Genomic DNA, 22,214 nt, shown 5'->3' with positions numbered 1-22,214 from the left:
GGGAGCGGTCTGAGACGACCGGCAGGAGGAGAGTTACCCGACTTAGTCTGCGCGCAGTCCGAACAAGCAGCCACGAAACGGCGCGTGTCACGCTCCTGAGTCGGCCACCAAAAGCGCTGGCGAATAGACGCAAGAGTGCCTCGAACACCGGGATGACCAGCTAACTTGGCAGAGTGAGCCCACTGAAGAACAGCCAGACGAGTGGAAACAGGAACGAAAAGGAGGTTACTAGGACAAGCGCGCGGCGACGCAGTGTGCGTGAGTGCTTGCTTAACCTGTCTTTCAATTCCCCAGACTGTTAACCCGACAACACGCCCATAAGGAAGAATCCCCTCGGGATCAGTAGAAGCCACAGAAGAACTAAACAGACGGGATAAGGCATCAGGCTTGGTGTTCTTGCTACCCGGACGGTAAGAAATCACAAACTCGAAACGAGCGAAAAACAACGCCCAACGAGCTTGACGGGCATTAAATCGTTTGGCAGAACGGATGTACTCAAGGTTCTTATGGTCTGTCCAAACGACAAAAGGAACGGTCGCCCCCTCCAACCACTGTCGCCATTCGCCTAGGGCTAAGCGGATGGCGAGCAGTTCACGGTTACCCACATCATAGTTGCGCTCAGATGGCGACAGGCGATGAGAAAAATAAGCGCAAGGATGAACCTTATCGTCAGACTGGAAGCGCTGGGATAGAATGGCTCCCACGCCTACCTCTGAAGCGTCAACCTCGACAATGAATTGTCTAGTGACGTCAGGAGTAACGAGGATAGGAGCGGACGTAAAACGTTCTTTTAGAAGATCAAAAGCTCCCTGGGCGGAACCGGACCACTTAAAACACGTCTTGACAGAAGTAAGAGCTGTGAGAGGGGCAGCAACTTGACCGAAATTACGAATGAAACGCCGATAGAAATTAGCGAAACCTAAAAGCGCTGCAACTCGACACGTGACCTTGGAACGGGCCAATCACTGACAGCTTGGACCTTAGCGGAATCCATCTGAATGCCTTCAGCGGAAATAACGGAACCGAGAAAAGTAACGGAGGAGACATGAAAAGAGCACTTCTCAGCCTTTACGTAGAGACAATTCTCTAAAAGGCGCTGTAGAACACGTCGAACGTGCTGAACATGAATCTCGAGTGACGGAGAAAAAATCAGGATATCGTCAAGATAGACAAAAACAAAAATGTTCAGCATGTCTCTCAGAACATCATTAACTAATGCCTGAAAAACAGCTGGCGCATTGGCGAGACCGAACGGCAGAACCCGGTACTCAAAATGCCCTAACGGAGTGTTAAACGCCGTTTTCCACTCGTCCCCCTCTCTGATGCGCACGAGATGGTAAGCGTTACGAAGGTCCAACTTAGTAAAGCACCTGGCTCCCTGCAGAATCTCGAAGGCTGATGACATAAGGGGAAGCGGATAACGATTCTTAACCGTTATGTCATTCAGCCCTCGATAATCCACGCAGGGGCGCAGAGTACCGTCCTTCTTCTTAACAAAAAGAACCCCGCCCCGGCCGGAGAAGAAGAAGGCACTATGGTACCGGCGTCAAGAGACACAGACAAATAATCCTCGAGAGCCTTACGTTCGGGAGCCGACAGAGAGTATAGTCTACCTCGAGGAGGAGTGGTCCCCGGAAGGAGATCAATACTACAATCATACGACCGGTGAGGAGGAAGGGAGTTGGCTCGGGACCGACTGAAGACCGTGCGCAGATCATGATATTCCTCCGGCACTCCTGTCAAATCGCCAGGTTCCTCCTGAGAAGTAGGGACAGAAGAAACGGGAGGGATGGCAGACATTAAACACTTCACATGACAAGAAACGTTCCAGGATAGGATAGAATTACTAGACCAATTAATAGAAGGATTATGACATACTAGCCAGGGATGACCCAAAACAACAGGTGTAAACGGTGAACGGAAAATCAAAAAAGAAATAGTCTCACTGTGGTTACCAGATACTGTGAGGGTTAAAGGTAGTGTCTCAAATCTGATACTGGGAAGATGACTACCATCTAAGGCGAACATGGGCGTAGGCTTATCTAACTCTCTGAAAGGAATGTCATGTTTCCGAACCCATGCTTCGTCCATGAAACAACCCTCAGCCCCAGAGTCTATCAAGGCACTACATGTAGCACCCGAACCGGTCCAGCGTAGGTGGACCGACAAAGTAGTACAGGACCTTGATGGAGAGACTTGAGTAGTTGCGCTCACCTGTAGCCCTCCGCTTACAGATGAGCTCTGGCTTTTACTGGACATGAATTAACAAAATGTCCAGCAACTCCGCAATAGAGGCACAGGCGGTTGGTGATCCTCCGTTCCCTCTCCTTATTCGAGATGCGAATCCCTCCCAGCTGCATGGGCTCAGTCTCAAAGCCAGAGGAGGGAGATGGTTGCGATGCGGAGCAGGGAAACACCGTTGATGCGAGCTCTCTTCCACGAGCCCGGTGACGAAGATCTACCCGTCGTTCTATGCGGATGGCGAGAGCAATCAAAGAGTCCACCTCTGAAGGAACCTCCCGGGAGAGAATCTCATCCTTAACCACTGCGTGGAGTCCCTCCAGAAAACGAGCGAGCAGCGCCGGCTCGTTCCACTCACTAGAGGCAGCAAGAGTGCGAAACTCAATGGAATAATCCGTTATGGACCGTTCACCTTGGCATAAGGAAGCCAGGGCCCTAGAAGCCTCCCCACCAAAAACTGAACGGTCAAAAACCCGAATCATCTCCTCTTTAAAGTTCTGGAATTTGTTAGAGCAATCAGCCCTTGCCTCCCAGATAGCTGTGCCCCATTCTCGAGCCCGGCCAGTAAGGAGTGAAATGACGTAAGCAACCCGAGCTCTCTCTCTAGAGTATGTGTTGGGTTGGAGAGAGAACACAATCTCACACTGCGTGAGAAAGGAGCGGCACTCAGTGGGCTGCCCGGAGTAGCAAGGTGGGTTATTAACCCTAGGTTCTGGAGGCTCGGCAGGCCAGGAAGTAACAGGTGGCACGAGACGTAGACTCTGGAACTGTCCAGAGAGGTCGGAAACCTGAGCGGCCAGGTTCTCCACGGCATGGCGAGCAGCAGACAATTCCTGCTCGTGTCTGCCGAGCATGGCTCCTTGGATCTCGACGGCAGTGTAACGAGCGTCTGAAGTCGCTGGGTCCATTCCTTGGTCGGTTCCTTCTGTCATGCAGGTGAAAGAGGACCCAAAAGCGACTTAACAGAAACAGAGTTTATTTAAATCCAAACAGGGAATAACAAAAATCCTCTAGTCTGTAGAGGGGAATAACTAGAGAAGCGGCCACAGACTGCAGGTCGCTTCGGGTAGGCGCAGGCCGTAGTTGATAGAGCCACCTGCTCACACGCAGCATCTGATGAAGGCAAAAAACACGACAGGACAGGGCGAAACACAATCACAGCATGGTGAATACAAAACAAGGAACCGACGGGACAGGAACGGATCACAAAGGAATAAATAGGGACTCTAATCAGGGGAAAGGATCGGGAACAGGTGTGGGAAGACTAAATGATGATTAGGGGAATAGGAACAGCTGGGAGCAGGAACGGAACGATAGAGAGAAGAGAGAGCGAGAGAGTGAGAGAGGGAGGGGGAGAGAGAGGGATAGAAGGAGGGAAAGAACCAAATAAGACCAGCAGAGGGAAACGAATAGCATGGGGAGCACAGGGACAAGACATGATAATAAATGACAAACATGACATATTCTACCACAGTGACCATGTTATTTTTGCAAAACCTTTTTGATTCTGAGTTCGGACCAATAAAATTTGTATGTGAATACTTTTTCTAAGATGCATATTTTCAGTTTTTCCAAACTCACTTCACTTTTAATAAGAGGGAGGCTCGCTCGGATGGTGCTAGCACATGCGCAGATCAAACACACAGCTGGAACGCTGATTAAGGTTTTCTAATCATTTGAAACATTGCTCTGAAAACCAGGTGTTTTAATCGGCTTATGCTTACTTCGATTTTGACCGTACACCGATCAAAATAAGCAGAGTGAGGTGTTTACATTACTATTTCCATACTCGGCCTACTGCCACAAGTGTTAGTGTGCATGTAAACGTACCCGATGTTTAATAGTTGATCATTTGCTTGTGTATTTTGTTGTGCTATTTATGTAATCCGTCACTCTGACTCGTGGCACATTTGTCTCCCCATGTCATCCTGTTATCTTCAGTGGAACACTCATGTGTGTCCAACCCTTGTGCCAACGGGGGCACCTGCCATGAGATCCCGTCTGGGTTTGAGTGCCACTGTCCTGCAGGCTGGTCAGGGCCCACCTGCGCTAAAGGTAAGTGAGTCACGATCTTGCCCCTCCCAAGTTGTGTGTGTGCCCCCATGTTTTTACAAAGCTGAACCCTTACATCGTGTGTGTGTTCCAGACATGGACGAGTGTGCGTCTAACCCCTGTGCTCAGGGTGGGACCTGCATCGACATGGAGAACGGATTTGAGTGCCTCTGCCCCCCACAGTGGGCTGGGAAGACCTGCCAGATAGGTAAGCCTGGGAAGGAGAGGTGGCGGGGTGTCTGTAGTTTATCATTCACACTAGAGAATTCTGAGGGCACAGTCTCTGCCTGGGAAACTGGAGCAAAGCACGTCCAAAAGGCTAAAGATGAATATTATGTCCTGGGGAGCATAACTTGAGACTATTTGCATGCTAAATTAAATTGTGTTTGATTTGAATTGAATGTGATGTGATGTGACTTGAAGTGTTATTGAATCTCGCCTTGTTCGATCTTATGCAGGAATCTCCGTGCTCGTCCAGTATGTTTTTTTGTGTCTCACCCTGTTGAGCCAGTCCTATTACTATGGTGTGGATACTAATTTAAAATGGATGCATGTATGTCCATGGAGAAAGCTGGATATTATGTGCAACCTGAGCCAGGTTTCTTGAGTAAAACTATAAATAACACCTAGCCTGGCAACTGCTAACCTTGGGGCCTGATGTAGCCTGACAGTGGGTTATCTTTGGCTATAGACTGGGATAAAAGGGGTATGTATACTAGTCTCTACCAAGAGTAGGGCCTCACCCCAAAACCACTATTTAGCTCCCTGGAGTAGCAAAGGAAAGGAAACACTTTATAACCTGTAAACAAGCTCAGGGAGGAACCCAAGCTCCGGGTCTTGTGTTACGTGGTCCGCTATTCTCTGTGCGCAGGTGGTTCCTCTTTCAGTGAGCAGGCGGTACCTGAGAGAGGGGTGTCGGATGTCCGCAGCCCAACAAGTGCTCCTCACCTCTGGGGAAAAGCGGTTGTGTTCTGGTCTGTCCAGGGAGAGGGTGTTAGTGACCATTGCCTTGTGAAGCTCTGGATGTCAGAGAATAGATCAGTTCAGAAATAGAGCAGGCAACTGAAATAAATGTATGGTAGGAGGCAGAGCCAGCTAAATAGATGGCAAAGATGGCAAAATAAATTACATTTCATTTAATAGAGTTTAGAAAGTTTTCTAAAGACAGGTTTAAGGTTAGAATTCTTATCAGGAGCTTTAGTTTCTGTGTAGCCTTGCACTGTAGAGATCTGCTTGGTGGTGGGGCTTGGAGGCTGGTTCTTAGATCTCTCTCATCTCTCTGTTTTCACTCCGCAGACGCTAATGAGTGTATGGGGAACCCATGCCTCAATGCTTACTCTTGCAAAAACTTGATTGGTGGATATCACTGTGCCTGCTTTCGAGGATGGGCCGGCCAGAACTGTGACATCAGTCAGTATCCGTTAAACATTTGCCTTTGTCCCCTTTGCCTGCAGCTAGCTCTGACACTTACCTGGGCCACTGGCCTACTGTTCTGTTCCTATCTCAGGCTTTCTGCTTTATTATGGCCCAAATACTTATCGAGATCCATGGATAGTGTTTTTACATTACTATGAGAAGCACATCCTGTAGATATCGTTGACGGTTGTGTAGTTGACCTCACTGGCTTTCACGGCATGCACTAACCAACAGCATCATGTCTTCCTGCACCTTGAGAAAAATCTTATTTTGAGTTTTTTGAAGCATTAAGCATTAACCAAGTTGCACATTCTATGTTTTGTTTGTGCATCACATGCATGCAACATCTGCATGTTCCCCTGTCCTATCTGTAGACCTGTATTAGTAAGTTCTCTCTTTTACACTCTGCAGATGTCAACAGCTGCCATGGACTGTGTCAGAATGGAGCGACTTGCAAGGTGGGAAATTGTATTCAATAAGGCAATCTAGCCACCATGTTTGATGCCCTCCTTTCATATTACATCTATGGTTAGCATTATTCTGGGTACAGGAGCCTCTGAGTGACAACTTGTTCCCTTACGCTTTGCACAGGAGGGGCGAAGAGGCTACGTGTGTGCCTGCTTACCGGGGTTTGTGGGCTGGCACTGTGAGGTCCAGAGGAACAGCTGTGCCAGCGGCCCGTGTAGAAACGGGGGCAGGTGCCACACCCTGCTGGACGGCTTCATGTGTGAGTGCCCACAAGGATACACTGGCACTACCTGTGAGGTGAGCTATGGTCCAGTCCAGACCTTTGACAAATCTGGTCTTGTCTTTTATACATAAAAATGATCTATTTATCCATCCATTCATCCACTCATCTTTCCATCTGTGCATTCGTAGGTGCAGAGTAACCCGTGCAGCCCTAACCCTTGCCAGAACAAGGCCCAGTGCCACAGTCTGATGGAAGACTTCTACTGTGCCTGTCCTGATGACTATGAGGGCAAGACCTGCTCTGAGCTCAAGGACCACTGCAAGACCTATCCCTGTGAAGGTACAAACCAATCTATAAACCTATTGATGTCATCTCAACTAAAATAATTCAAACCCCTGTAAAAGTACTAACCAGGCAGTAATCTTTCTAGCCTAAACTGAAACCTGATCTTAAGATGCTTATTCCTCAGGTCAACCTCAAGATCAACCCTCATTTCAACCCAATCCTCTCAGGTGTATCTCACTAACAGTCTCTTGTTGTTCCTTCTGTTTTGATCCCAGTGATTGACAGTTGTACTGTCGCTGTGGCCACCAACGACACACAGGAAGGGGTGTGGTACATCTCGTCCAATGTGTGCGGCCCCCACGGACGCTGCATCAGCCAACCTGCTGGGAACTTCACCTGTTCCTGTGAACCGGGCTTCGCTGGAACATACTGTCACGAGAGTGAGTAGACACACACACCATCATCATCATCACACATCATTGACTTTATCATCATAATCATCACCATCATCATACCATGAGACTAAACATCCCAATCCTTACTGTAACACACCACTGATTTCATCAGTCTCATTATTGTCTTCCTCATCATTCCCATCCTCATTCATAGTCTCTCCCCTCTCCCTCCCAGATGTAAACGACTGTGTGTCGTCTCCCTGTAAGAACGGAGGAACTTGCATCGACGGGATCAGCTCTTTCCAGTGCTTTTGCCCTGACGGCTGGGAGGGCATGCTGTGTGTCATGGGTATGTGTGTGTGTGTGTGTCCCTGGGTGGTTTTACTCTATCTCTCCATGGTGTGTGTGTTTCTCTAACTGATCCGTGGTGGTGGTGTTCCAGATGTGAATGAGTGCAGTAGGAACCCCTGTAAGAACGGAGGTCGCTGTGTGGACCTGGTCAATGACTTCTACTGTCAATGCCAGGACAACTGGAAGGGCAAGACCTGCCACTCACGTGAGAGCCAGTGTGACTCCAGTACCTGTAGTAATGGGGGGACGTGCTTTGACCACGGGGACACCTTTCGCTGTACCTGTTTGTCAGGGTGGGGCGGCAGCACCTGCAACATAGGTAAGAATCTATTATTGCTTGGTTTTAGCTATGTCAGTCAGGGGAAAGTCCAATAGATCTCTGGTCCATATACGCTCCATAGGAGTAATTTTGTTGTAGTTGCTGAAACATGAATATAGGTTCTAAACTCATCCTATTTGATTTCTCTTGTCAGGCAAGAACAGCACGTGTGACTCTAACCCATGTGAGAACAGAGGGACCTGTGTCGGAGGGGGTGATGCCTACACCTGCATCTGCAAGGATGGCTGGGAGGGGCCCACATGTGCTCAGAGTAAAGCACAATTTACTGAATTATTTTCAGGTTATAATCATAAACTAAAACATAGGTCTGATTTTTATTCTGTGTCATCCCCTCTCTTCACAGATACTAATGACTGCAAACCTACCCCCTGGTAAGTTGAACATATTGAATAAACCAAAATACTTTTAACATCTTATAAGGCTATCCCATCTCTTCACAGACCCACACGCACTGATATCAGAGCATAATCTCTCAGTGTTCTGGTTTCAAAACGGGAACAAATTACGCCCACACACCGCTCATCTCGCAAATGTAATTTAACGCTTAGAGATTTCCTGTTAAAGTTTGTTCCGTGGAGGTGTATGTGTGAAAGGGGAAGTGTGTGTATCCCTGACACCTCTATAGAACAGTGCAGGGCTTGACAGCTGGGTATTCCAGGATCCATTAGATCAGAGGGACTGAGTGGACAAAGGCTCCCGCCACCACAATGACTGACAGGAGGATGAGCACAGTGGGTGGGGGGACGCCCCTCACCCCTCACCCAATTCTTCACTACTTACCCCTGAGCATGGGGTGGTGTAGGCAATGGGGGAGGGGGGGGGGGAGGCTGGGGAGCAGCATATAGGGCCAGCACCGTATGGGGTCATTTTGGGATTTGCATCTGAAGATGGACATTGATAAGGGATCAGCTTTAGTGACCACAGTCTCTGTCTCTAGTCTCCTACCTTGGGATTCTGCTGCTGGGATCGAGACCTGAGATTGTGAAGGCTTTCTTCTCTTTGTAGTCTGAGTCTTCAGCCTTTTGTATGCTGCTGCACGTGTGCCAATGGTATGGGCTGATGTATTGATGTGTGGTTCTGTTTCCTTCCTCCAGCTATAACAGTGGTGTCTGTGTGGATGGTGTGAACTGGTTCCGCTGTGAGTGTGCCCCAGGATTCGCCGGACCAGACTGCCGGATCAGTGAGTCCCTGGGAACCAGAGGGGTGCGGTGGGGTCAGATTGGAGGGTTCAGGGGTGAAAGGTGATGGTGGAATTTTGAGCTGATTGTTTGTGAGGGACAGATTAGGAAGCCTATCTTAACCTACAACCTCTCTTGTGAGGACAGGTCAGCTGTATTCTGCAAGCAGGTCAGTTCAGTCTGACATTCTCAGACACAATCCTCTTCCCTTTTCCCCTTTTCAGAGAATGTCTATTTTTCACGTGGGGATGCCAGATATGAGAACCAACCAGTCCCTACCCTGTTGTGATGATATTATAGCTAGGTGCCTTGCAGGAGACTAGAGATATGTGTGTAGTAATGTACTCGTTTCCCCATCAGACATAGATGAGTGCCAGACGTCTCCCTGTGCCTATGGTTCTACCTGTGTGGATGAGATCAACAGCTTCCGCTGTGTGTGTCCCCTGGGCTGGGCTGGGCCTCGCTGCCAAGAGTGTGAGTATACTGCAGCAATAGAGAAAAGGCCTTAATTACTGTATCCATGGAGTAGGGGAACGTTCTTCCATTGAACCCATGTGTGGTAGGAAGAGTTTCTAAGGGATGAGCCTGATATTGCCTTAGTCCTAAACCTGCTCCTCTCTCCCCTCTGCAGTCATAGGGATCGGGAAGGTCTGTCGTTACTCCGGCCTGCAGTTCCCTCATGGCAGTCAATGGGAGGAGGAGTGTAATACCTGCCAGTGTGTCAACGGCAGTGTGCGCTGTTCTAAGGTGAGACTTGCATGGTTTTGTTACACACAGTGAAGGTGTGTGTGTGAGCTGCCTTTCTGACATCTGTTTGTGTGTGTGTGTGTGTGTGTGTGTATAGGTGCAGTGTGGCCGACGGCCCTGTCTGCTCCATAGAGTTGCTTCCGGTCCAGACAGCATTGCCCCCTGTCCTAGAGGACAGGAGTGTGTAGAGCACAAATTCCTCACCTGCTTCGCCCCGCCATGCCACCAGTGGGGCGTGTGTTCTACCCCTGACCCCCCACCGGCCCTCCACACTCAGTGTGAACCCAACTGTGGTTATTTGGACAACAGCTGTGCCCGCATCACACTCATCTTCAATAGAGACAAAGTTCCACAGGTGAGTGCACAACATCATTACCTGACTAACATTAAAAATATATACGATTCTACGATTTTTGACTTAGAGTACAATGCAGCAATAGAGAAAATGCCTTAATTACTGTATCCATGGAGTAGGGGAACTTTCTTCCATTGGACCTGAATCTCCGACCACATGCTCTGCCAGAGAATTAAAGTGTGTGTGTGTGTGTGTGTGTGTGTGTGTGTGTGTGTGTGTGTGTGTGTGTGTGTGTGTGTGTGTGTGTGTGTGTGTGTGTGTGTGTGTGTGTGTGTGTGTGTGTGTGTGTGCTGATCAAAGGGTACCATTGTGGAGAACATCTGTTTGGAGCTGAGGTACCTTCCCATCACCCAGACCCTGGCTAAGGAACGTACGCTCCTCATTCTCTGTGACCTGTCCTACTCCAACAGTGAGGCCGTGGAGGTTGCCATGGTGAGTGCCTCACCCCCCCCCCCCCCTACCACCACTACGACCTCACCTCAGCCCCCCACCTCAAGACTATGAACTGTTGCCATCTGCCAATGATCCCCTCTTACCTCCTCCTCACCTCTGTCACCCGCCAGAACAGGCACTCTCTCCTCTCTTTCAGTTAGCCACGAGGGCCTTGACCCATTTTGTTCTCTCTTTCACTTTATTAAATCACATACATCATTTGTCATTATAAATGGGTTCCAGAGTACACTTGTATAATTGGAAGATTTTATTTTCCTCTTTGTAAGTGTGGAGAGCATTTTGAAGCACGACGCCCTTCGCCTGAACATCTGGATGACATTTAGCTTTACTTTGGAACACCTTACTGTTTCTCTCTCTCTCAGACTGGTGTGGCCACCCAGGCTCTCCTCTCCGGTAAGACACGGGAAATCAGGCTCTACAGGGCACTAAGCCCTTAATGGAGGGTGTTGTGTCTGATGTCATCATAGCTTAGTACTGAGTTTAATAATAGACCCTCTAAAGGCTTACAGTGATGTTAGTTGTGCTTTGGAATATGGAATAGTCTTAACTCAACATGATCGTGATGTTGTTTTATTTCAACTTAATATGAGTCTTGTGTTCTGGATCTGAGTTTGGCAGAGTAGTCCCATCCAGCTGACTATGTATTTGTATCAGTACAGAGGTTTTATGGAGACCCAGAAACGGTGTGTTCTCAGTAATAGGCCACAAGTCAAAGTGTATTTGTCACGTGCGCCGAATACAACAGGTGTAGTAGACCTTACAGTGAAATGCTTACTTACAGGCTCTAACCAATAGTGCAAAAAATATATTCAAATCAAATAAAATCAAATTTTATTTGTCACATACACATGGTTAGCAGATGTTAATGCGAGTGTAGCGAAATGCTTATGCTTCTAGTTCCAACAATGCAGTAATAACCAGTAATCTAACCTAACAATTCCACAACTACTACCTACTGGCTCGGGTGGTTGTTGTCCTTGACGATCTTTATGGCCTTCCTGTGACATCGGGTGGTGTAGGAGTCCTGGAGGGTAGGTAGTTTGCCCCCGGTGATGTGTTGTACAGACCTCACTACCCTCTGGAGAGCCTTACGGTTGTGGGCGGAGCAGTTGCCGTACCAGGCGGTGTTAGAAGTTTGTGAGTGCTTTTGGTGACAAGCCAAATTTCTTCAGCCTCCTGAGGTTGAAGAGGCGCTGCTGCGCCTTCTTCACAATGCTGTCTGTGTGGGTGAACCAATTCAGTTTGTACGTGATGTGTACGCTGAGGAACTTAAAATTTACTACTGTCCTGTCGATGTGGATAGGGGGGTGCTCCCTCTGCTGTTTCCTGAAGACCACAATCATCTTCCTTGTTTTGTTGACGTTGAGTGTGAGATTATTTTCCTGACTTCACACTGAGGGCCCTCACCTCCTCCCTGTAGGCCATCTCGTCGTTGTTGGTAATCAAGCCTACCACTGTAGTGTCTTCCGCAAACTTGATGATTAAGTTGGAAGCGTGCATGGCCACGCAGTCGTGGGTGAACAGGGAGTACAGGAGAGGGTTCAGAACGCACCCTTGTGGGGCCCCAGTGTTGAGGATCAGCGGGGTGGAGATGTTGTTACCTACCCTCACCACCTGGGGGCGGCCCGTCAGGAAGTCCAGTCCCCAGTTGCACAGGACGGGGTCGAGACCCAGGGTCTCGAGCTTGATGACGAGTTTGGAGAGTACTATGGTGTTAAATGCTGAGCTGTAGTCGATGAACAGCATTCTCACATAGGTATTCCTCTTGTCCAGATGGGTTAGGGCCGTGTGCAGTGTGGTTGCGATTGTGTTGTCTGTGGACCTATTGGGGCGGTAAGCAAATTGGAGTGGGTCTAGGGTGTCAGGTAGGGTGGGGGTGATATGGTCCTTGACTAGTCTCTCAAAGCACTTCATGATGACGGAAGTGAGTGCTACGGGGCGGTAGTCGTTTAGCTCAGTTACCTTAGCTTTCTTGGGAACAGGAACAGTGGTGGCCCTCTTGAAGCATGTGGGAACAGCAGACTGGGATAAGGTTTGATTGAATATGTCCGTAAACACACTGGCCAGCTGGTCTGTGCATGTTCTGAGGACGCGGCTGGGGATGCCGTCTGGGCCTGCAGCCTTGCGAGGGTTAACACGTTTAAATGTCAGCTGCAGTGAAGGAGAGTCCGCAGGTTTTGGTAGCGGGCCCTGTCAGTGGCAATGTATTGTCCTCGAAGTGAGCAATAAAGTTATTTAGTCTGTCTGGGAGCAAGACATCCTGGTCCGCGACGGGGCTGGTTTTCTTTTTGTAATCCGTGATTGACTGTAGACCCTGCCACATACCTCTTGTTTCTAAGCCGTTGAATTGCGACTCTACTTTGTCTCTATACTGACGCTTAGCTTGTTTTATTGCCTTATCGAGCGAATAGCTACACTGTTTGTATTCGGTCATGTTTCCGGTCACCTTGCCTTGGTTAAAGGTAGTGGTTCGCGCTTTCAGTTTTGCGCGAATGCTGCCATCAATCCACGTTTTCTGGTTTGGGAATGTTTTAATTGTTGCTGTGGGTATAACATCGTCGATGCACTTTCTAATGAACTCGCTCACAGAATCAGCATATTCGTTAATGTTGTTGTTGGACGCAATGCGGAACATATCCCAATCCACATGATCGAAGCAATCTTGAAGCGTGGAATCAGATTGATCGGACCAGCGTGGAACAGACCTGAGCACGGGAGCTTCTTGTGTTAGTCTCTGTCTGTCGGCTGGAAGCAACGAAATGGAGTCGTGGTCAGCTTTTCCGAAAGGAGGGCGGGGGAGGGCCTTATATGCGTCGCAGAAGTTAGAATAACAATGATCCAGGGTTTTACCAGCCCTGGTTGCGCAATCGATATGCTGATAGAATTTAGGGAGTCTTTGTTTTCAGATTAGCCTTGTTAAAATCCCCAGCTACAATGAATGCAGCCTCAGGATATGTGGTTTCCAGTTTACATAGAGTCAAATAAAGTTCGTTCAGGGCCATCGATGTGTCTGCTTGGGGGGGAATATATACGGCTGTGATTATAATCAAAGAGAATTCCCTTGGTAGATAATGCGGTCGACATTTGAATGTGAGGAATTCTAAATCAGGGGAACAGAAGGACTTGAGTTCCTGTATGTTGTTATGATCACACCACGTCTCGTTAATCATAAGGCATACCCCCCTGCCCCTCTTCTTACCAGAAAGATGCTCGTTTCTGTCGGCGCAATGCTTGAAGAAATCAGCTGGCTGCACCGACTCTGATAGAGTCTCTCGAGTGAGCCATGTTTCCATGAAGCAAAGAACGTTACAGTCTCTGATGTCTCTTTGGAATGCTACCCTTGCTCGGATTTCATCAACCTTGTTGTCAAGAGACTGGACATTGGGAGTGGTATGCTAGGGAGTGGTGCGCGATGTTCCCGTTTCCGGAGCCTGACGAGAAGACCGCTTCGTTTGCCCCTTTTACGGCGGCCTTGTTTTGGTTTGCCGGCTGGGATCCGATCCATTGTCCTGGGTGGAAGGCAGAACACAGGATCCGCTTCAGGAAAGTCATATTCCTGGTCGTAATGAGGGTGAGTTGACGTTGCTCTTATATTCAGTAGTTCCTCCCGACTGTATGTAATGAAACCTAATGATTACCTGGGGTACCAATGTAAGAAATAACACGTAAAAAAAACAAAATACTGCATAGTTTCCTAGGAACGCGAAGCGAGGCGGCCAGCTCTGTCGGCGCCGGAAGTATAGCGAGGCTATATAGAGTAGCGAGGCTATAAAAGTTGTGAGGCTACATACAGACACCGGTTAGTCAGGCTGATTGAGGTAGTATATACATGTAGATATGGTGAAAGTGACTATGCATATATGATAAACAGAGAGTAGCAGCAGCGTAAAAGAGGGGTTGGGGGAGGCACACAATGCAAATAGTCCGGGTAGCCTTTTGAGTACCTGTTCAGGAGTCTCATGGCTTGGGGATAAAAACTGTTGAGAAGCCATTTTGTCCTAGACTTGGAACTCCGGTACCGCTTGCCATGCGGTAGTAGAGAGAACAGTCTATGACTGGGGTGGCTGGGGTCTTTGACAATTTTTAAGGCCTTCCTCTGACACAGCCTGGTGTAGAGGTCCTGGATGGCAGGCAGCTTAGCCCCAGTAATATACTGGGCCGTATGCACTATCCTCTGTAGTGCCTTGCGGTCGGAGGCCGAACAATTGCCGTACCAGGTAAATATGCAACCAATGTTGCAGCTGTAGAACCTTTTGAGGATCTCAGGATCCATGCCAAATCTTCTTCCTGAGGGGGAATATGCTTTGTCATGCCTTCTTCACGACTGTCTTGGTGTGTTTGGACCATTCTAGTTTGTTGTTGATGTGGACACCAAGGAACTTGAAGCTCTCATCCTGCTCCACTACAGCCCCGTCGATGAGAATGGGGGCGTGCTCTGTCCACTTGGTTACGTTGAGGGAGAGGCTGTTATTCTTGCACCATCCGGCCAGGTCTCTGACCTCCTCTCTATAGGCTGTCTCGTCGTTGTCGGTGATTAGGCCTACCACTGTTGTGTCGTCTGCGAACTTAATGGTGGTGTTGGAGTCGTGCCTGGCCATGCAGTCGTGGGTGAATAGGGAGTACAGGAAGGGACTGAGCACGCACCCCTGGTGAGCTCCAGTGTTGAGGATCAGCATGGCAGATGTGTTGCTACCTAACCTCGCCACCTGGGAGCGGCCCGTCAGGAAGTCCAGGATCCAGTTGCAGAGGGAGGTATTTACTCCCAGGATCCTTCGCTTAGTAATGAGCTTTGAGGGTACTATGGTGTTGAACGCTGAGCTGTAGTCAATGAATAGCATTCTCACGAAAGTGTTCCTTTTGTCCAGTTGGGAAAGGGCTGTGTGGAGTGCAATAGAGATTGAATCATCTGTGGATCTGTTGGGGCGGTATGCAAGTTGGAGTGGGTCTAGGGTTTCTGGGATAATGGTGTTGTGAGCCATGACCAGCCTTTCAAAGCACTTCATAGCTATGGACGTGAGTGCTACGGGTCTGTAGTCATTTAGGCAGGTTGCCTTTGTGTTCTTGGGCACGGGGACTATGGTGGTCTGCTTGAAACATGTTGGTTTTGCAGACTCAATCAGGGACAAGTTGAAAATGTCAGTGAAGACACCTGCCAGTTGGTGAGCACATGCCTGGAAAGGTCTTACTCATGTCGGCTAAAGAGAGCGTGATCACACAGTCATCCGGAAAAGCTGATGCTCTCATGCATGCCTCAGTGTTGCTTGCCTTGAAGCGAGCATAGAAGTGATTTAGCTTGTCTGGTAGGCTCGTGTCACTAGGCAGCTCGCGACTGTGCTTCCCTTTTGTAGTCTGTAATAGTATGCAAGCCCTGCCACATAAGACGAGCGTCGGAGCCGGTGTAGTATGATTCAATCTTAGCGCTGTGTTGATGCTTTGCCTGTTTGATGGTTCATCCCAGGTCATAGCAGGATTTCTTGTAAGCTTCCGGGTTAGAGTCACGCACCTTGAAAGAGGCAGCTCTACCCTTTAGCTCAGTGCGAATGTTGCCTGTAATCCATGGCTTCTGGTTGGGTTATGTACGTACAGTCACTGTGGGGACGACGTCCTCGATGCACTTATTGATAAAGCCAGTAACTGATGTGGTGCATTCCTCAATGCCATCGGAAGAATCCTGGAACATGTTCCAGTCTGTGATAGCAAAACAGTCCTGTAGTTTAGCATCTGCTTCATCTGACCACTTTTTTATAGATCAAGTCACTGGTGCTTCCTGCTTTAATTTTCGCTTGTAAGCATGAATCAGGAGGATAGAGTTGAGGTCGGACTTACCAAATGGAGCGCGAGGGAGAGTCTTGTACCCGTCTCTGTGTGTGGAGTACAGGTGATCTAGAATTTGTTTCCCTCTGGTTGCACATTTAACATGTTGATAGAAATTTGGTAGAACGGATTTAAGTTTCCCTGCATTAAAGTGTCCGGCCACTAGGAGTGCCGTCTCTGGGTGAGTGGTTTCCTGTTTGCTTATTTCCTTATACAGCTGACTGAGTGCGGTATTAGTGCCAGCATCTGTCTGTGGTGATAAATAAACAGCCACGAAAAGTATAGCTGTGGCCTGCAATTCATCACAGTATACTCTATTTCAGGTGAGCTAAATCTCGAGACTTCGTGCACCAACTGTTGTTTACAAATATGCACAGACCGCCCCCCCCTCGTCTTACCGGAGTGTGCGTGTGCTGTTCTATCTTGTCGGTGCAGCGTATATCCCAGTTGGCTGAATATCCATGTCTTCATTCAGCCACGATTCTGTGAAACATAAGATATTACAGTTTTGATGTCGCGTTGGTAGGATATTCGCGATCGTACCTCGTCTAATTTATTGTCCAATGATTGCACGTTGGCGAGTAGTATTGACAGTAACGGCAGCTTTCCCACTCGCCTTCTGCGGGTTCTCACGAGGCATTCAGCTCTTTGTCCTCTGTACCTGCGTCGCTTCCTCTTGCAAATAACGGGGATGTCGGCCTTGTCGGGTGTTTCGAGAATGTCCTGTGCGTCCTGCTTGTTGTAGAAAAAATATTAGTCTAATCCGAGGTGAGTGATCGCTGTCCTGATATCCAGAAGCTCTTTTTTTGCCGTAATATACGGTTGCAGAAACATTATGTACAAAATAAGTTACAAATAACGCCAAAAACCCCCACATAATAGCACAATTGGTTGGGCGCTCATAAAACTGTGCCATTTTTCCGGCACCTTTTTGGTTTAGTCCTCTCTGAAGCCTAGAGGCTGTTAGATGTCAGAATGGGGTGAGGGGCTGTGTGTCAGTGTGTGTGTGGGTGTGTGTGTGTGTTTGAATGAGCAGCTGCTTTCCCAGACAGAAGAAAGAGGAGTCTTACTGACTCTCTTCTCATTCTTCACACTGACTGGCTGGCTGGCCTGGGAGCCACAGCTGGCCTGTTCTCCATTGTTCATCCTAATTAAAGTGCACAGCATCCAGCTAATCTCCCTCTGCTCCCCCTGGACTCTCTGGTCCACTTATTAGGCAATTAACTAGACATGCTTTGTGCTCTACAGGGGTGCATGTGAGAAGTTAGGACTAGGAGTGAATCTAGGAGTGAATCTCTCTTACCTATTGTGTTGACTCACCATTTATCCTACTCGCTCCCAGTCTTATGATCAGGATGGTCAGGAGCGGGATGGAAACCGTGATCAGATTCAGGAGGCTGCCAGTGCCATCATCGGTGCCCTGTCCAAACGACACAACAGCACTGTCATGCTGGCCGTGGTGGAGGTCAAAGTGGAGACGCAGGTCATGCCCCAGTCTGTGGGTGAGTGACTGGACTCGACTTGGTTTAACTTTAGCATGTTTTTATACTGTGCTTCGATTAGGTAGCATTACAGTACATGATAGTAAAGTATAATTTTATGGTCTTTCTGTCTCCAGACCACCTGGTACCAGTGCTGTGCGTGGTGTTCAGTGTGCTGTGGATCTTCTGCATCGTGGTGTGTGTGTGGTGGACCCGTAAGAGGAAAAAAGAGCGTGAGAGAGAGTCTGCAGTGGAGGACAGCACTGTCAATAACCTTCTGGAGCCACTGAGGGTCATCTTGCCACAGCGCATAGACAACCTAGACAAAGACATTCAGTACGAATGCAAGAAACTCATGAGCCCTCCAGACCGGACGTGTGACGGGGCTGAGGGAGAGGAGGAAGAGGAGCTGAGGGGAGGGATGGAGCTAGACAAGTGCTCCACACAAAAGTGCTCATTGGCAGGAGTGCAGGACAGAGTGATGTGCAAAGGGGGGGTGATCTGTACGATGCGTAGCACCACTGTTAAAACCCCCCACCGGACAGTGCACAGTCCCAAAGACAACCGGTGTAAAAACCTCAGCGCTGCCAACTTCAGTGAGGATGTCAAAGATCATTATGTATGAGCACGGCTAGAGGTGGGACTTTTCCAAACTAAAGATGATGTCTCTATGTAATAGAAAAAGACAAGCACCAATAGTAAAGATTTAAGACATGTTTTACATTTCATTTGACTTTATTCTCTGCAACATGGAGCCTTCTTATTTACTTAAAACATTGCAAATTCACATCTCAGTAACCAAAAGAGACCTTCATTTTTTTCCTTTCTTTGTTTGGTTTACAAATTGTTGTTTCCTTTAAAGGAGAGACCTTTTTTTCACATTGTGTCACTGAGAAGATTGTGTATCATGTGACTTTGGCGAGAGCACTGCCATTGGAGGCAGGCGTTGCACTACTACATTACTACTAGTGCATTTAGTCCTAATCTGCCTTAACCCGTACTGTGGGCATTTACTTTGTTCTCTTGGTATAATAATGTAATTTGTATAAGTAAAATTATGTAAAAGGTTTTAGATGTATATATATACACTACCGGTCAAAAGTTTTAGAACATCTACTCATTCAAGGGTTTTTCTTTATTTTTACTATTTTCTACATTGTAGAATAATAGTGATTACATCAAAACTATGAAATAACACATATGGACTCATGTAGTAACCAAAAAAGTGTTAAACATATCAAAATATATTTTATATTTGAGATTCTTCAAATAGCCACCCTTTGCCTTGATGACAGCTTTGCACACACTTGGCATTCTCTCATCCAGCTTCATGAGGTAGTCACCTGGAATGCATTTCAATTAACAGGTGTGCCTTCTTAAAAGTTCATTTGTGGAATTGAATGTGTTTGAGGAAATCAGTTGTGTTGTGACAAGGTAGGGGTGGTATACATAAGATTTCGTGAAAGACCAAGTCCATATTATAGCAAGAACAGCTCAAATAAGCAAAGAGAAACAGCAGTCCATCATTACTTTAAGACATGAAGGTCAGTCAACACTGAACTTTGAAAGTTTCTTCAAGTGCATTCGCAAAAACCATCAAGCGCTATGATGAATCTGGCTCTCATGAGGACCACCACAGGAATGGAAGACCCAGAGTTACCTCTGCTGCAGAGGATAAGTTCATTAGAGTTACCAGCCTCAGGAATTGTAGCCCAAATAAATGCTTCACAGAGTTCAAGTAACAGACACATCTCAACATCAACTGTTCAGAGGAGACTGTGAATCAGGCCTTCATGGTTGAATTGCTGCAAAGAAACAACTACTAAATGACACCGATAAGAAGAAGAGACTTGCTTGGGCCAAGAAACACGAGCAATGGACGTTAGACCGGTGGAAATGTGTCCTTTGGTCTGGAGTCCAAATTGGAGATTTTTGGTTCCAACCGTCTTGTCTTTGTGAGACTCGATGTGGGTGAACGGATGATATCCGCATGTGTATTTCCCACCATAAAGTATGGAGGAGGAGGTGTAGTGGTGTGTGGGTGCTTTGCTTGACACTGTCTGTGATTTCTTTAGAATTCAAGGCACACTTTACCAGCATAGCTACCACAGCATTCTGCAGCGAAACGCCATCCCATCTGGTTAGGCCTTAAACACACTATCATGTGTTTTTCAACAGGACAATGACCCAACACAATTCCAGGCTGTTTACGGGCTATTTGACCAGAAGGAGAGCGATGGAGTGCTGCATCAGATGACCTCAAACAAATTGAGATGGTTTGTGATGAGTCGGACCGCAGAGTGAAGGAAAAGCAGCCAACAAGTGCTCAGCATATGTGGGAACTACTTCAAGACTGTTGGAAAAGCATTCCAGGTGAAGCTGGTTGAGAGAATGCCAAGAGTTTGCAACACTGTCATCAAGGCAAAGGGTGGCTATTTGAAGAATCTCAAATATATTTTTGATTTGTTTACCACTTTTTTGGTTACTATGTGATTCCATACGTGTTGTTTCATATTTTGATGATAACAAAAAACTCTTGAATGATTAGGTGTTGTAAATATTTTGACTGGTAGTGCATATATATATATATGACCTTTGGAAAGCTATAAGCAGTATAACACCTGACATCAGCATTAGTTTAGAAACAAACATATTTTCCATGACATGTCAATGCTTCTAAAGACCTTGTGTATATCCCTATAACATGCCTTTTGCTCACTTCCTGCAGGCCTATGCTTTATTATTTCACTATTTGCTTTGGCAGAAAGTTCCTTCAGCCCTTCTTTTATTATTTCATCTCATTCAAAGAATTGATCCAGAACTTAACAATTCATATAAAGGGAAAAGATGTCCTTTCACAACTCTTCATATTACCATAAAAGTGTTTCTTTGAACAATGTATATATGTAAATATAAACATGTCTGTGTATATTTGAATTTAGTAACTTAAGTAATCCTTTTTATTATAGTTATTCTAAAGAATAAGGTTGTTTATGTTTTGTTCGTTTTTTATTATGTCATTCCGTTTTATTAGTGTCTGTTGACACAGGCCAGGTTTTATACAGATTTATGGACAATATCCAGGGTCCCACATAATCACAAAAGCATTGACAGAAACACATTATTCTAAGTGCTTGTTTGTTTTGCTTTCTGATTTGATTATGTTCCAACATTTAAAATTGTCAGTAAGCACAGATGTTAGTTCTAGTTCTAGGCTTGTCCTTGTCTGCTGCTTAAGTCAGAGCTATCGATTGGGAGTTTCCCTTCTGAATGCTGGCTCACCATCTCCCATTCGCTATGCTACTGTATGTGAATGTTAGAATGTCCTATTATAATGCAGGCGTCAGAGGAGGCTGGTGGGAGGACCTATAGGAGGACGGGCTCATTGTAATGGCTGGATTGGAATTAATGGAACAGTATCAAACATATGGAAACCATGTTTGACTCGGTCCCATTATTCCATTCGAGCCATTACAATGACCCCGTCCTCCTATAGCTCCTCCCACCAGCCTCCTCTGGCATCGGGTGTACCAGTGACTGGATGGTTTGTGTTGATCTGATACAGAAGCAGTGCTAGCGTGCTCTTAATCATCGTGATTTGGGTCAGAATCAGGAGTAACTACAATTAAATATCAAGGCCATTAAATTCATGATCAGAGCAATCCAGTGGTTTAATCTTTGTCTGGGCAGGATCACTCAGTTACCCAGCCCTACAGTGGTGCATTGGGTTTCTGCTTTCAATACTGGTCTAATGAAGGGAACAAGTTTTATTATTGTTGTTGTTGTTGTTGTGGTTGTTGTCCAGTGTTTTGTATTGTTTTCTGCTTCTGCACTAAGAAAGAGGAAGTTAATCTGTTGAGCATTACCTCAGTGGTGGTAGTGAAAATTATTTTTGTTGTTCTTTACAGTTTAATATTGTAATTCTCTGACAAGAATTGTGTTTTCAATTTTTTGATGATGCAAAAAGAAAATCATTTAAATCATTACCCATATCCAGCCAGCAGAATCCCACTAGCCCCAGAGAATGGGCTGAATGTGCAGAACATTTTAATTATTTTGTACAAAAGAGCAGTTGCGTCTTGGTTTGTTAGGGGAATTTTTGTTTGTTTTTAGAACAATCCAATTATTTATTAAAGTATTTTATACCAATATCTTTGTTTTGTCCTGTTTATAGCATTGGAATTTGAACTTTTGTTTTAGTTTTTCAATTTTATCACCATTAGCCTGTCACGGATTCCTCCGGAACAATCATTACGCACACACACCTGTCCCCTATTCCCACTGATTAGTATTTGTATATATGTGCCCTTTGGTTTCCATTGGGTTGTCGATTTTTGTTACAATGTCCATTGGTGCGTGTGAGAACCTGTGCTGTGTGTTTTGGGCTTTGTGTTAATCATTGTGCGCGTGTTATT

The 22,214-nt window shown here is 46.8% G+C and overlaps 1 protein-coding gene across 3 annotated transcripts in view; it reads left to right on the top strand.

Annotated features, from left to right (window-relative positions):
- LOC124046532 (protein jagged-2-like) overlaps positions 1-18,992 on the top strand; it is a 40,772-nt gene extending 21,780 nt beyond the window's left edge. For 2 of the 3 annotated variants that reach the window (XM_046366991.1, XM_046366993.1), the window contains 18 exons: positions 4,183-4,296; positions 4,388-4,501; positions 5,590-5,703; positions 6,121-6,167; positions 6,301-6,474; positions 6,589-6,739; positions 6,961-7,125; positions 7,316-7,429; positions 7,523-7,750; positions 7,905-8,021; positions 8,115-8,142; positions 8,866-8,951; positions 9,310-9,423; positions 9,581-9,696; positions 9,794-10,051; positions 10,352-10,483; positions 17,661-17,820; positions 17,937-18,992. In XM_046366991.1, coding sequence (XP_046222947.1) covers positions 4,183-4,296; positions 4,388-4,501; positions 5,590-5,703; positions 6,121-6,167; positions 6,301-6,474; positions 6,589-6,739; positions 6,961-7,125; positions 7,316-7,429; positions 7,523-7,750; positions 7,905-8,021; positions 8,115-8,142; positions 8,866-8,951; positions 9,310-9,423; positions 9,581-9,696; positions 9,794-10,051; positions 10,352-10,483; positions 17,661-17,820; positions 17,937-18,424 — 2,720 coding nt within the window. In that variant the 3' untranslated portion in view covers positions 18,425-18,992. The remainder of the gene's footprint in view (positions 1-4,182; positions 4,297-4,387; positions 4,502-5,589; positions 5,704-6,120; positions 6,168-6,300; positions 6,475-6,588; positions 6,740-6,960; positions 7,126-7,315; positions 7,430-7,522; positions 7,751-7,904; positions 8,022-8,114; positions 8,143-8,865; positions 8,952-9,309; positions 9,424-9,580; positions 9,697-9,793; positions 10,052-10,351; positions 10,484-17,660; positions 17,821-17,936) is intronic. The other variant, XM_046366992.1, reaches the window with a different exon arrangement.
- The last annotated feature ends 3,222 nt before the right edge of the window (positions 18,993-22,214 follow it).

This window comes from Oncorhynchus gorbuscha, linkage group LG10 (assembly GCF_021184085.1).
Source record: "Oncorhynchus gorbuscha isolate QuinsamMale2020 ecotype Even-year linkage group LG10, OgorEven_v1.0, whole genome shotgun sequence".
In the NCBI taxonomy this organism is placed as follows: Eukaryota; Metazoa; Chordata; class Actinopteri; order Salmoniformes; family Salmonidae; genus Oncorhynchus; species Oncorhynchus gorbuscha.
The sequence above is the reverse complement of the archived record's forward strand: the minus strand, read 5'-3'. Positions and strand labels throughout refer to the sequence as shown.